This window comes from Myxocyprinus asiaticus, chromosome 21, assembly GCF_019703515.2.
Source record: "Myxocyprinus asiaticus isolate MX2 ecotype Aquarium Trade chromosome 21, UBuf_Myxa_2, whole genome shotgun sequence".
NCBI lineage: Eukaryota > Metazoa > Chordata > Actinopteri > Cypriniformes > Catostomidae > Myxocyprinus > Myxocyprinus asiaticus.
The window spans coordinates 1,722,501-1,737,500 of NC_059364.1; the positions used below are offsets into that span (position 1 = coordinate 1,722,501).

General features: G+C 41.0%; 1 protein-coding gene across 1 annotated transcript in view; it reads left to right on the forward strand.

The window, feature by feature from the left end:
* LOC127411916 (adhesion G protein-coupled receptor A1-like) overlaps nt 1-15,000 on the forward strand; it is a 234,922-nt gene that overhangs the window by 63,682 nt on the left and 156,240 nt on the right. The window contains exon 7 of the mRNA XM_051647819.1: nt 4,797-5,010. Within this exon, the coding sequence (XP_051503779.1) occupies nt 4,797-5,010 (214 nt within the window). The remainder of the gene's footprint in view (nt 1-4,796; nt 5,011-15,000) is intronic.

The following is a 15,000-nucleotide window of genomic DNA, read 5'->3' on the forward strand; positions in this document are numbered from 1 at the left end:
GTGCATTTTGTGTTGCACATTTTTTTCAGAGCTGTTTTCAATGTTGGGTGTTTGGGGGGGAGGCGCCCCCCATCCGGGTCTAACGGGGGCAAGAGAGAGACTGTGGGTAGTTGGGGTTCACGCTGTTTCAAGTGAAGTTCTCCAGCTAGAGTGTAACGAATGGCTGTGGCTGACAACAGCCATTACAATTGCACGCTACAACTGGTGTCAGAAGAAAACTACACCAAGGCATATATAACCTGAAGCTGCACTCGCTGAACATAGCCAGCACCCCATTAGCTGCCTAGCCACTTACACTGCACTGGGAGATGGAACGTTCGGTCTGCATTAATATGGAGGAGGGCGATGAGGAGTATGCCCTAGTGGATGCAGCACAAGCATCCAATTGGCACTCCAGGTGCCGTGAGATAGAGCATGCATTAATGAGGGAGCAGTACTCAGCTGCTGCTAAGAGCTACGGAGCTGACCACCATTGCATGCAAACCACGAAAGGGTTCGGCGCAGATGTAAACAAAGATGGCGGCGACGATGACTCGCAGGAAGCGACTGGTGCAGAGATGAACAAAGATGACTGCGCCTTTGAGCCACGTAAACTGGTTGGAATAAAGATGCTGAAATACTCTGGTAAATTGGATTGGGAGGCTTTTCACGCACAGTTTGAGCTTCTAGCGCGGGCGAGAGCTTGGTCAGAAGAACAGAAAGCCCTTCAGCTCGCTCTGTGTTTGACTGATGATGCGTTATCCTGTTTGCTGCTGCTCGACCCTAGTGAGAGAGCTGAATATGGAGTGTTAGTTGGAGCAGTTCAGATCGGAAACACTGACAAAGGCTGCTAGGTGAGCCTCTGCATGCTTTGTCAAACGATATTGAGAGTTTAGCACGATGGGCTTACACGTACATTCCACCATCTGTGCAGAGCGAGTTGGCGCACCCTAAGTTCATCAGAGCGCTCTCCCCAGCAGAGCTACGCATCCATACACAGCTCACCCACCCACACAACATGTCTGAAGCCCTGGAGCTGGCACTGCAGAAAGAAATGGCAGTGGGAGTGGTGCAATTGGGGGCTGGAAACATCACAAGCCCCACATTAAGAGCAGCTGGATGTATTGAAATAGCAGCACAAAAGCCAGAGTGGGTGGAGGAAATTACAGAGATGATCTGGGGGTTGGCTGTGCCTCCACCCACATGCCAACAGACAAGAAGCCCTCTTCTGGGGGTGTGGTCAGCTGGGACTCTTGGTTAGAAACTGCCCTACATTAGCAAAAGTGACGGGAAACAAAATGGGGTCACAGTAGGTGGAACTCTGCAGGCCCCCACACCCATGTCGCACCCATCGGAGGTGCAGGCAGCCCCACCCACTATGGACAGCAGGACTGATGAACCTGAAACTGTGGTGGTGGTGGGGAGGACTTCAATCTCAGACTTTTGTCATATTCCCATTTGTATTGAAGGTGTTCCATGCACAGCCCTGGTAGACACAGGGTCTACGGTTACATTGGTTCAGCCTGAGGTGATGACAAAGGGAACAGATCTGGAGGACACAGCAGTACGTTCTGAGCAAGGAACTGAACTTTCTGGGGCATCGAATAGGCAGTGAAGGGATCGGAACTGCAGAGGACAAGGTGCGTGTCATACATGACTGGCCCATTCCAACTGACCAGAGAGAACTCAAAAGTTTTTTGGGACTGGCCTCATATTACAGGAAGTTTGTGCAGGGGTTTTCCTGCATTGCAGCCCCCTTGTACAGGCTCTTGCAAATAAATACACATTTTGTCTGGTCACAGGACTGTCATAAAGCCTTTAATACTCTGCAGCAGGCCCTAACAAGCGCACCTGTGCTGGCACCCCCTGACCCCAGCCTACCATTCATGCAGGTACTGTGAGCACAGATATATCAAAACTGTGAGCTAAGCCACAGAGCAGCCATGCATGTGTACCAAGAGATGCATGAGGTGAGTGGGCAGATACATTGGGTGGGTGCGCAACAGCGGCCACCATGGGAAGAAGTGGCAGCTCTTTCTCCATTCACCAAAGGGCTGTGGGCCAAGTTCAACAGTCTGTGGCTCTTAGAGAGGGTTCTCAAATGAGCCTGGGAGGTACCTGCAATAGGGGAGAGGAGGTGGCAGGTCTTTAGTGCCTAGGGGCATGCATGAGGTAGTGTTAAAGGACATGCATGGTTCTGCAGGGTCCGGTCACTTTGGGGTGACGAAGACACTCTGCCGTCTGCATCAGGCCTTCTACTGGGGATGGGTGTGGTGGGACGTAGATGATTTTTGTAGGTGCTGCAACATTTGCACAGCACGCAAGGGACCACAGGGCCAGTCCTGGGCCACATTGCAGCAGATTCTGGTGGGGAAGCTGATGCAGAGGGTGGGGGTGGATGTCTTGGGGACATTTCCCAGCACTGCACAGGGGAACCGTTTCATATTGACCGCTATGGATTACTTTGGCCAGATGCATACGTATTGCCTGACCAGGAAGCTGAGACTGTTGTTAATGCCCTGGTCGAGGGGATGTTTAGCCATCTTGGTGTCCCCCAGAGTATACATAGCGATCAAGGGAGAAGCTTTGAGTCCAGGGTATTTTCCACCATGAGCGAGCGGCTGGGAATTGCAAAGACCCGCATCACTCCCCTCCACCCTCAAAGTGACGGACTGGTGAAGAGATTTAATAAAACCTTGGTGGAGCAGTTGTTCATCTTAATGTCCATGCACCAGCATGACTGGGACACTCACTTACCCCTAGTCCTGATGGCATGCCTCTCTGCAGTCCAGGATTCAACCTCTTGCACACCTGCCCTGCTCATGTTGGGCAGAGAGATCAGGACCCCAACAGAGCTGGCCTTTGGGCAGCCACCAGATGTTCTGCCTGCCCTGGCAGGACCTTTGTATGCAAGACAGCTCCAGGACCGCTTAGAGATAGCACATAAATATGCCAGAAATCAGCTGTGGAGTGCAGGGTGAGACTATGCGCAAGCATTTTCGGAACACACGTGCATGTTCAGCACAAACATATACGCCGCTTGTCAATCAAACATTGCGCAGCTGTTATTAGATCGCTAGCGAATTATAAAATTACGTGCTCTGGATTACTTTCAACAGCAGAATATGAATATGAACTTTCTAATAAGTGGCACAGGCCTAGGCTATCACAAATATAGCAGGTTATTTTTTCGTTATTGATGTTTTAATCAGTCTGCTTGTATGGTCAGGCAAGTAAAATTCTCTTTCACTTGCTCCTTCAAAAATCCACTTGTCCCGGACAAGCGGACAAGTGTTAATTTTGAATCCTGATTAAATATTATATTCAATATTCTCAGATAACAATTTTTTCTTCTGCAGTATAGCTCCTAAAGTAAATGTACGTTGTTTTAAAGGAGTTTTAGATATTATTTTGGAAAACAAGACAAAAAAGACTGATCAAAAATGTATTTTGTTCCAGTGTATAATGGGCTAAGACTACACTCCCTCACCTTTATGTTCACTCCGATCCATCTTTAACTCACAAAAAAATAAAAATCTCTTTCTCTTCTTAATAGAGCTGTGTATCTGTGATTTTCTTCATGATAAGATACACACAGTAAATGTGACACATATATATATTATGATTCACTACGTCGCAAGCCATCACGTTATAATCTAGCTGCAGCAAATGCACGTGAGTGATGAGCATCCCCGTGCCAGTGTGTGCATCAGCTGGGAGAAGATTCAATCTCATCCCCGGTCACTTCACGCAACTCATAGACGCGGCGCTGACTGCACAGAGAAATGCCAGTTTCATAGTTCATTTTCATAACCCGCTTCCTTATTATTTGAACTTTAATAAAGGATGCTTTAAAGATATAACGCTGTTATAACGTGTTTCATTACGAAATGGAATGCGGCACAATAATGGTTTTATCTCGATTACCTTGTTTTCATAACCATTGGAAGCCAAAATCGTAACTGAAAATAAAATTTGATTAATAGCCCAGCCCTAATTTGGGGCGGTGATCGGTGCATAAAAGAGATGTTTGTATTTGATGACTTACAGAAATCATATTTCACTTTGTGATTCTTTTGAAAATCATTTAAAACTCAATAAAATACTGTTACATTCCTGAGAATGAGAGCTTTCATTTGATATATGACTTGTCCATTTATGTGCAATGTGAAGGAATTTTATTTGTATATACATTTTTCTACCCCATTACCTCTAGAGGGCGCTAATTTTAATATAAATATTTTGAGGCCTTATTTTGTTATTTTAAGTAACAAATGCAGAAGTGATGGTTATCTCTAAAAAGTTAAAATGTATATATACATCTGTCATATACCTGACTTATGTACACGGGGACTTTAACATTTTAAGCATAAACTTTTCTCGTGATATAGCCAGCGGGTCCATAGCGTTTAAGGGTTAAAAAGTGCCTGCATACTAATAATAATAATTTACTAAATCAGAAAATGCTGTTTAAAAAATAGTTTTATGTGGAGTATAACATGACACTGCTTACCAAAAGTATTTTTATGGCATCTGCCAGTCTACACTGTTTGGGATGAACCAGTTACACTACAAACTGCTCATCATTTTTACATTCTTGGTCAAATGTGTTTTTATGAGCATGTTTGCACAGATATCATTTCATTTTTTATGGATTGAGCTTTAAATGTCTTGTATTTCAAAATCTGGTTGTACTGTAATTATTAATACAATTATTTGCTTGTTTCATGTCTTATCAGATTATTTTTCCCACCGTTTAACAAAAATAATAAACCACTTGACATAATGTGTTATTTTTTATTTTATCTGTATTGTAGACGGCCCTCTGGAGCTCCCCGTCCTGCAGCTCATCCCGACTCAGAGACAGCTGGTGTTCCGCGGCGACCGTTTGCCCCTTCAGTGCACGACCTCTTACCTCGACCCGTCTGTCAAACTCACCTGGAGTCACGAGCAGCGACCCGTACAAACGCTGGAGGAAAGAGGAGTGTATGTTGAAGACAGCATCATTCACGACTGCTGCCTCATTACCAGGTGAGATAAAAATGGCCATTGAATAAAAACATAAACTAAATATTTGACTTCAATGACCTCAAAGGCCATTAACAGGTCTGGTAACCCTTAAACAATGTGCGGTGGTGTTACTATGGTTACAGGGATGGTATAAGAGGATAATATGGTTCTTTGATATAAACAGTATCATGATACTGTATTCATGTGTCATTGAATTAAAATAGTACTCCAATGCATTTAAATAATAAATAATGTCATAAAAACATGGTAGTACAATGATAGAAAAAAAAAGAAAGAAAAAAGCATGGTAATACCATGGTACTTTTTGGTACTTGTTTGTTTGTGTTAAAAAGTCCTTTAAAGTACTTACAAAAAGTACTTTCTTTAGTCTAAAATACTTATAAGAGTACTGTGGTATTAATTATGGCTGGGTATCTATACAGATTTCCTGATTCGATTTGATTCATCACTGTGATTATAATGCAATAACACTTTTTAAAGCTATTAAAGTTCTGTAGCCGAGAGCAGTGTTGATGAATATTAATCACATAATATACAGCGGCAGGTATATTAGGCTGCATTTACACTTCAAGTCCAATATTTAATTACACATCTGCTTTTGTTATTTATGTTTACTTTAGGCTAGAGCTGTCTAGGTTAACCTGTTAATGCATGCAATTATTTTAAAACATTTAACGTGTTCTTTTTCCTTAATCGCGATTAACGCATTTACTGGTTTGACATTAGATTCTGGCATTTCATTCAGCTCCATGTGAGTTGTAAACACTGGTTGGAGTAGGTCAGATCCTTTGCGATTTGTCCGCCCTGAATCATTACACTGACACACACACACACACACACACACACACACACACACACACACACACACACACACTCTCTCTCTCTCTCTCTCTCTCTCTCATACACACACACATATACACACACACACTCACACACATTCACACACACACTCTCACACTCACACACACACACTCACACACTCACTCACTCACACACACACTCACACACACACTCGCACACAAACACTCACACACACACTCTCACACACACACACTCACACACACACTCTCACATACACACACACACACACACTCACACACATACTCACACACACTCACACACACACAAACTCACATACACACACACACAAACACACACACACACAAAACTGCCCTGTCAATGATCAAATGATGGAGAAAGGAGCTTTTAGCGCTATTTGATGTACAAAACAAGCCCAGATGGGACTTGTGATAGAAATCAAATATTTTTCAGCCAATGTAATGCACATTTGAATTATCACAGAAGCACGTCAAGTCTTAACTATCACCAAAACACAGAATGAGACGTGTTTGTCTGCAAGCGCTTTTCATGTGGAGTTCAAAGCGACCCGCTGATGCCTTAGCACGAATCATGAATGTGGCTGCACGATTGTTGTAGCAAAGTGGATTGCTACAGTCTGCCAGCTGCGGAGGATGAGAGATTAAGAGATTTAATGCACATTACAATGAATATGCAACTGTGGCAGGGCGGAGGGCGGGGCCGGGTCGTGATTCCGCACACCCGGCCCACCTGTGTGTGTGTATTTTGGTTTAAGTTTCTCATTAAAATTTTATTTATATTATCAAGCCGGTTCTCGCCTCCTCCTTTCCATTGAGAGTGTTACACTGGTGCCGAAACCCGGGAAGGAGGAGGCGAGAACCGGCTTGATAATATAAATAAAAGACACACAAACACAGGTGTCGGACAGCTGTCCGTAACTCTCTTTCTGTCGCACTGCCGTCTCCGGTCGGCTTTATCCCTCTCAGGCTTAATCAGCCTAATTAGGGGCCGGGTGTGCGGAAACACTACCCGGCCCTGCCCTCCGCCCTGCCACAGCAACCTATGTGGGGACTACTCCTTACAGTTAGTCAAACTCCCACTTAGACTTTGCGAAAGGTTAAATGTTCTTGAATTGGTGCTATTTTAGTGAATTTCTATCTTTAAACCGTGGAATACTTTGTTTGAAAAATGTTAATAAAACATTATCGTTACATTTTGTTTTCTTTTATTTTTTTAAGACGAAAGTAAAGGCATTTTGACAGGAAAATAAGTCTACATAGTCAAATTTCAGCACTTTTAATATCTGCGTTTAATAGCGATTAACTATAAAAAAAATTATGACTGTTTATATTAAAGGTCCCGATATACTTCCGAGAAGTTCTTCTTTGTTCTTCGTTCAGGGGTGAAAAGAACTTCTAAACAGTCGAGCAACAGCATACTGTTAGTGAACATTCAGACACCCGTCACATCGCTGTGAGAGGCGTTTAGAGGAGCATTTAAATATGAGGACACTACATGTAAAACCTTAAAAAAATGTGTTATCAGTGACTTTTTGCCTCATTCTATGAGTAGATTTCACATGAGGTCAGAAAAGAAACTGTTTTAACCACTTGATGATGATTTAAAGTGATATATATGCAGTAGAACATTTTTAATTTGTCTTGTTTACATTCTGAATTCATGAAGCTGATGCACTAACACGCTATACGAGGCATATCTTACTTTAGACAGATCTGTTAATGGCTTTTGCTGCGTGAATGGGCACTTGAGGGTATTTGAGTATATTTGATTCCTTTCATAGGCTAATTAAACAAACAAAAAATCGCATGACATGGTCTTGCACGCAGTGTGTTCATGTTGAATACTGACTGAAAAACATAAACAAAGTAGTGGGTGGAGCTTCAGGTCACACCCACCGATGATGTGGAACAATGACAGCAAGAAGGTGTTTAGCAGCCGGTTAGAATTGTTCCTAAAACCACCGAAATGAACGCAAAATCACCTTTTTGGCCAGATTTTGTTGTAAATGATGTCATATTCGTTCATTCGTGTGTAGTATATCTGTGTCTTAAAACGTCACCAAAACTGGCATTTTTACTGAATCTTTACCGTTTAGGTGCATATCCGCATTATCATACGCGCACACACGTAAGCCGCTTGTCCGTCAGCCAAAATGAAGAAATAACAAGTGATTTGAAAGATTCTCGTTATTTGTTTCGTTTTTCCTTTCAACCTATGAGCAAGATTAATCAGAGGTTGTCTTGCGATCGACTGGTCGATCATGAATGACGTAATGTACACCCTTGACATAGAGAATCGTGATTTTAAGAATCGATATTGGGATTGTTCAAATGAAGCACTGTAAGTTGCTTTGGATAATAGCGTCCACCAAATGCATAAATGTAAATGTAGATTGAAATTAATCTAATCTTAATGCTCAACCCTTATATTACCATGGTACATGTCTAAAAAGCATGGTAATTCAATTGTACTTTTTGTTACCTTTTTTTATTGTAATTTAAAGTAGCCTACTTACAAAAATGACTGTGGTATTACCATACCACACTTTAAATTATCCCATGATATTGCCATATGGGAATTTCATGGTGTTATATGGTATTTATTTGAAGAAAGCTGTTTAGCTGTACCTGACTGAATAGTCGTCTTAGGATTAGTGTGTGTAGAGAAACATGCCGTATGATTATTGGGGTTATAATGTGTTAAATGTTGACTCTGAAGCACTACACAGACAACTGTTCCTCATCATCTTCCTCAACTTCCTGTCTGGGAACACACACACACACACACACACACACACACACACACAGTTTAGTGTCTGTTTGTGTGAAAGTGAACCATGTGGCAGATAATTATTTTAACTAGCTCTCACAATGCAGTGCCGTCTGAGCATAAATATTGATGAAGTGCCGACAGAAATATGTTTCCCCGTGTCAACAAGCCTCGCTCACAGTTTATCGTAGAGGATGGAACGCTGTTACGCAGTCCGTGCTCACACATGCCGTTTCCTCGACTCCACATGAGCTCTAATTTCCCTTCATTAGTGCACTTTACAGTGTGTGATTATTAGTATGCAGTGGAGACACTGACTCATTCAGCCATCAAATGAATCATCCACTATGTAGTTCGGACACGTTCTGTTATTAATCAATTTCCTCTCGGATTTTATTTATAATCTCAGGACTACAGCTGAGCAGGCCGTTTCAGAAGTGTGATTAGAGTATTACATTTTTCTTCATTGAAAGTGTTTATTATAAAAATCAGCATATTTTGTTTTGGGGTGAATTTTGTGTAACTTTCGCAAGCGGTGACATTCAATATGCCATTTTTTTTCCTTCACCTAAACTGTTGTTGAGATACATCTACTCTTATGTGTATTAGTTTTTAATAATAATAATAATAATAAAGTATTATTTAATTGCTTTAACTCTTTAAGTTTGGATGGGCGAGAAAAAAAAAACATAATCATCAAAATATTAATAACTACAGTCTTGACCAACACAAAATAGGTATCATTTGAAAGCTTAGAAGCTCTACTTTATAGTGCATGTAGACATTATGACCAAAACTGAACAAGTGCTTTGAAATTTGCAGACAAATCAGAAGTGTTACGTTTGATAATGTATTAATAATTTTGCACTGCACATATTATTGCAATCCATTAAAGCATCAGACTCATCAAATAGCCATGTGTCATATGTTGTTGAAAAGCTCTGAAAGAGTAGAATACAACCAGCCTATTTGATTTACTCACAGACAAAAATATAGCGAGTAATAGGTAAGTATATGTCTCTGACAATTATGTTTCATGTGAACAGGTGTTGCTTAATTGTTTATAATTTCATGAAAAATAAACATAACATGAAATATAGAGGAGGTGATTATCTTTCAAACAAGCCCACACTCAAGATAATCGGATGCATAAATCAGTAGATAATTGACATGAAGCACAATGTGCACAGCATCTGCTATCTGGCATCTTGCAATCTGGCTGAAAACATGTTAACTTTCCTGGATCAGATCACGTCATCGGTAATTATGTAGCATCATGGAATGCTAAACAAACTGGATTGGGTTTAGATCGGTGCAAAAATCATCCATATTTGGGCAGAGAGACATGTGATCAATCACTGTAATTACATATGGCCACCAGGAGATGGCGCCAAGTACATGACACAGACTCAATGATGACTCAAATGGCACAGAATGAAACTCATTCTGGGAAATCTCATTATTAAAATCATGTCTGCATGCTATACAAACCTTTAGCCATTGTTGTGTTTGCTTGTGTAATTAGTTCTTATGTGCAATTATTATGTTTTATTTGTTTGGAGAGACTTTTGGACACATGGAGACATTTTTGGACACTATGATAAATTATATTTGTAATGCTATAACTTTTGATTGCTTTGTTGTATCAACACAAGACTCTCCTTGTCTTGTTTTTTTTTTTTTTTTTTTGGTCTCGAGTTATAAGCCTTTAATTTTGGGTATGCCACTGAAACAGGAAATCTTTAAAAACACCTTCAGAGCTTAAAGGGTTCAACAAACATTGCAATTCTGCTATGCTGGCTCTTGGTCATAGTCTTTCGCTGTTCTGCGTCCACCTCTCCTCACATTTTCCCCTTCCATTTTTCCATCCCTCTCTCCAGGAATCATTCCTACTGTAATTTGATGAATTTCTTGACATTCTCGTTCTGATTAGAGCCCTCAATTAATCACCGCTCTCCCTCTTGAACATACAAACTCAGCTGCTCTGGTTTACAAGTGGAACCTACATGCTCATGTTGCTGTTGGCCATGAGGAGATTCCTCTAGAAAAAAGAGTAGTTCTCTTCCAAAAGCTTGTAATCTGCCTATGTAGGCAGCATTTTGAGACATCATAGGTGTTCCCGGGTAGGCAGCAACATTATGCTGCTTTTTAAGATACCTTTTTATGGCCAAATTCTAAAGCAGCATCACATGTATTATCTGCAGATAAGGGAGAGTGTCCCTAATCAGTCACTTGTGTGGTTACATTTCAGTCAGGATGCTGCCTTAGAACTACTGGTGGCAGCTGGTGCTTTTCAATAGTGTAAACAAAATAAAAATAAATGTGTTACGTCAGATTGTAAATAACTAAGTGTGTATCTCCGAGCCGCAGAACACTCTGTGCTCGAAGGTGATGCTTTTACGTTTCATGTGCTGTCAATCACGTACATCACCATTTCAATTATTGGCTGTTTGCTGTTTGTGAAGTCCCGCCCACTTGAGAACTGGACCAATCGTCATATAGAGAAGCTTGACTTCCAAATGGGACAAAAATGCATTGCCTGAAAGCACAATGTTCAATAGGCAATCAGATGCAGATTTAATGCAAATAGAGGCTCATGAAGCTAAAATATCAAAATGCACAACGAGTAATATGTAATTTATACAAATTATTTGAACATACTGTATATTGAATTTGTCAGTGTCGCATTTCTTCCTGTGTAGTGTTAAAAGGATAGTTCACCCTAAAATGAAAATTCTCTCATTATTTACTCACCCTCATGCCATCCCAGATGTGTATGACTTTCTTTCTTCTGCTGAATACAAATTAAGATTTTTTTAGAAGAATATTTCAGCTCTGTAGGTCCATACAATGCAAGTGAATGGTGGCCAGAACTTTGAAGCTCCAAAAATCACATAAAGTCAGCATAAAAGTAATCCATAATACTCCAGTGATTCAGCAGAAGAAAGAAAGTCATACACATCTGGGATGGCATGAAGGTGAGTAAATGTTGAGAGCATTTTCATTTTTGGGTGAACTGTCCCTTTAAAGCAATTGGCACCTATGTAGACAGTAGGCAGCAAGGCAGCTCACTAGGTTTTGGAACACAGCGATCGAGAGAGAGAGAGAAAGAGAGAGAGAGAGAGAGAGAGAGAGAGAGAGAGAGGAAAGAGAAAGAGAGAGAGAAAGAGAAAGAGAGAGAGAGAGAGAAAGAGAGAGAGAGAGAGAGAGAGAGAGAGAGAGAGGGAAAGAGAAAAAGAGAGAAAGAGAAAGAGAGAGAGAGAGAGAGAGAGAGAGAGAGAGAGAGAGAGAGAGAGAGAGAGGCAGGAACTGTTCTGGTTTCACTGCAGTAAAGACTGTCTAAGTTGATCAGCCAACCAAAACACTGGCCCCCTTAATCAGATGCAACACACAAAATACTGCAGCCTCCTCATTGTCAATGCGTGTCGACAGTGATGGAGAAAGTTTGTGCTTGTAGCTCCCACAGGATGTTGTACTATAGTAAAAATATACACCTCCATTATGAAGTTCTGCTCTACACAGCTATTAAACTGTCAATGTACATGATAAATGTCTTATAAAGCTACACGGATACAGTATTTCTTTCCACAGTGCTATAATTGTATGATTTAAATCTATATTGCAGTCGGGCACTTTGAGGGTTGATGTTTGGACTTTGGATTTTTTGGCCAGAAGACTGAATGTATTATATGGACCAGTTTAGTATATCGGAAATATGGATTTGGTCCAGAAATGGTGTCAGGCTTTAGAGCTCAACAGTCAACTTTTTCAGCCGTCGTTGTTCCAGAAGTATTTTTCCCATTCATTTCTTCCATGGTGATTTCATAAAATCCTTCATGAAAGAGTTGTGCACCATGAACCAAATCAACCAGCTCCGAGGTGAATCACAACATCACAAACTTTGTTTTGAGGCAAAAAAAGTATTTGAAAATCAGACATAAAGACAAAGATACAAGACTGTGCACTTACCGCCTTTCATGAGGGCACAAACTACAATCCCATGAAGCATTGCAAATGATGTCATTGAATATAAAACAATGGGAATATATATAAAACTATTGATTTTAGGTTGTTGCTTATAAGTATAGAAACAATATATTTTATGTTTATTGCAAAATATCCGATAAGAATAAATCTATAAGTAGTTTAAGGGTGAATGGAGACCGACTCGATTACATCATTCACAGTGCGTCATGGGAGCATGCGGTCACTCTGAGACACGCTTGTGGGTTTCGTTGGTCATGGTGGAACTTTCTCTGCTGTACCATGGGTAATGTAGTTGTTTACCATGAATTTAGCAAACATGATTTTTTTTAAATGAAGTTGAAATAATGCAGACGGATGCTTCAATGGAAGCATATACCATCAATAAACAACCTCGTAGCTCAGGGTAGGTCTGACTTTTTTTTTTTTTTTTTCATTTTCTCCCCAATTTGGAATGCCCAATTCCCAATGCACTCTAAGTCCTCGTGGTGGTGTAGTGACTCGCCTCAATCCGGGTGGTGGAGGACGAATCTCAGTTGCCTTTGCGTCTGTGGCTTGTTGAGCACGTTACCGCGGAGACCTAGTGCGTGTGGAGTCTTCATGCTATTCTCCGCGGCATCCACGCACAACACACCACGTGCCCCACCGAGAGCGAGAACCACATTATAGCGACCATGAGGAGGTTACCCCATGTGACTCTACCCTCCCTAGCAACCGGGCCAATTTGGTTGCTTAGGAGACCTGGCTGGAGTCACTCAGCACACCCTGGATTCGAACTCGCGAGTCCAGGTGTGATAATCAGCATCAATACCCGCTGAGATACCCAGGCCCCCAGTAGCTCTATCTTTAAAGTTTTGTAAGTTATCGTTGAAAATCAATTAGTCTATGGGATAAATTAATGGGAATTTTACTTCAGGAACTAGGTTGTTGCACTCTATAAACATCCCTCTCTCTTTCTCTTCATTTTCTTTTCTCTCTCTCTCATGATTTGCTCTCTCTGAGCTGATTGACCCCCGGGTGATATGATGTGGTAACCATGGCGACTGGAGTTTAATTCTCTCATTACGTCTCAGATTGTCTGATGAGGGTTTGTGTCTCTGTCTCTCAGGTAAGAGGACAAATGGACAGAAAAACAGCAGGTAATGAAAACACAAGACAGATTACTGTTACATTCATGGCCCAAATGTGTAACACTTTCATGCAGTGCTTAATTTAAAATTATATTATCAGCATAGCAATTGCAAGTGAAACGTAGAATTGATATATGAATTTGAGGACGTTTTTGTGTCTGTTTTCATCTCACATTTGCTTTTTCTGACACTATCGGTTAGGTTTAGGTTTAAGGTTTAGGGTAGGGAGGTCGGTTTTGTTGATTTAAAACTCAATAGAGCAGTAACATTAAAAACCTCATCTGTTTAGGAGAACAATTAACTCGCTTTTAGAGCCACACAGTGGACATTTCACCTCAGAACTGCCACGATACATGCAATGAACCCAACAAGGAACATCTCTGCTTAGTTCAATATTTTAATACCCACCTATGTTAAAAAGTACCGGCAATACTGAGTACAGACTCAGTTCAGCACCCATGCACTGTTTGACTTCAGCCGGCTGCTTTCAAACACTCACATGCACATGTCTGCACGACACGTTCTCTATAGAGCGCTTGTGTCTCGTGTTGAATGCAGCTGCACGCATAAACAGTTAAATGTGCTTCTTGGTCAAAATGCCCCACTTGACGCGATAATAATGTAAACACAGCTCTTAATGAATTGCGTGAGTGTAAGCAGACAGGACACAAATCTTACACATCAAAATATCCGATCTGTCTAGTGTGTAACAGTGTAATAGACATTAATATTAATCAAACAACAATATTGACAAGGGAAGGTGAAAAGCACTCACTGTCCTTGGCTGGATAACTTTAGTTTACTGGCTATTTAAAGGTACGGTAAGCAATTTTTTCATGGAAAGGTATGCAAAAAATGTTCATATTCCCTGAAAGATATTAATGATATAAGTGTCGTGAGATATCTCACCAGTCTCTGTGACAGCTCTAGACTCTGTAAACAGAAAAGTAAAAATGTGGCGCTTTCGACCTGTCAATCATTTTGCACGTTCTCATAGTGTTGTATTTGCGGCGAAATATAGAGGACTAATGCCATTTTTATGCCACGTTGTTCATAACAGTTGTCAGTTGAGGGCGCTATTTTGCAGCTGTTGTTTTTATCAACCATTTCTGCATGATGCCGGTCTCAATAAAGCTCATTTGGTCTCTTTGGAGTGCGGGGTTTTGGAAAGAGGGGGCGTGGCTAATTCAACGGCTCAGTCTAGTGGAAGCAGAAAGGCTGAAATCGCTTACAGCACCTTATATACTGTATATATATATATATATAT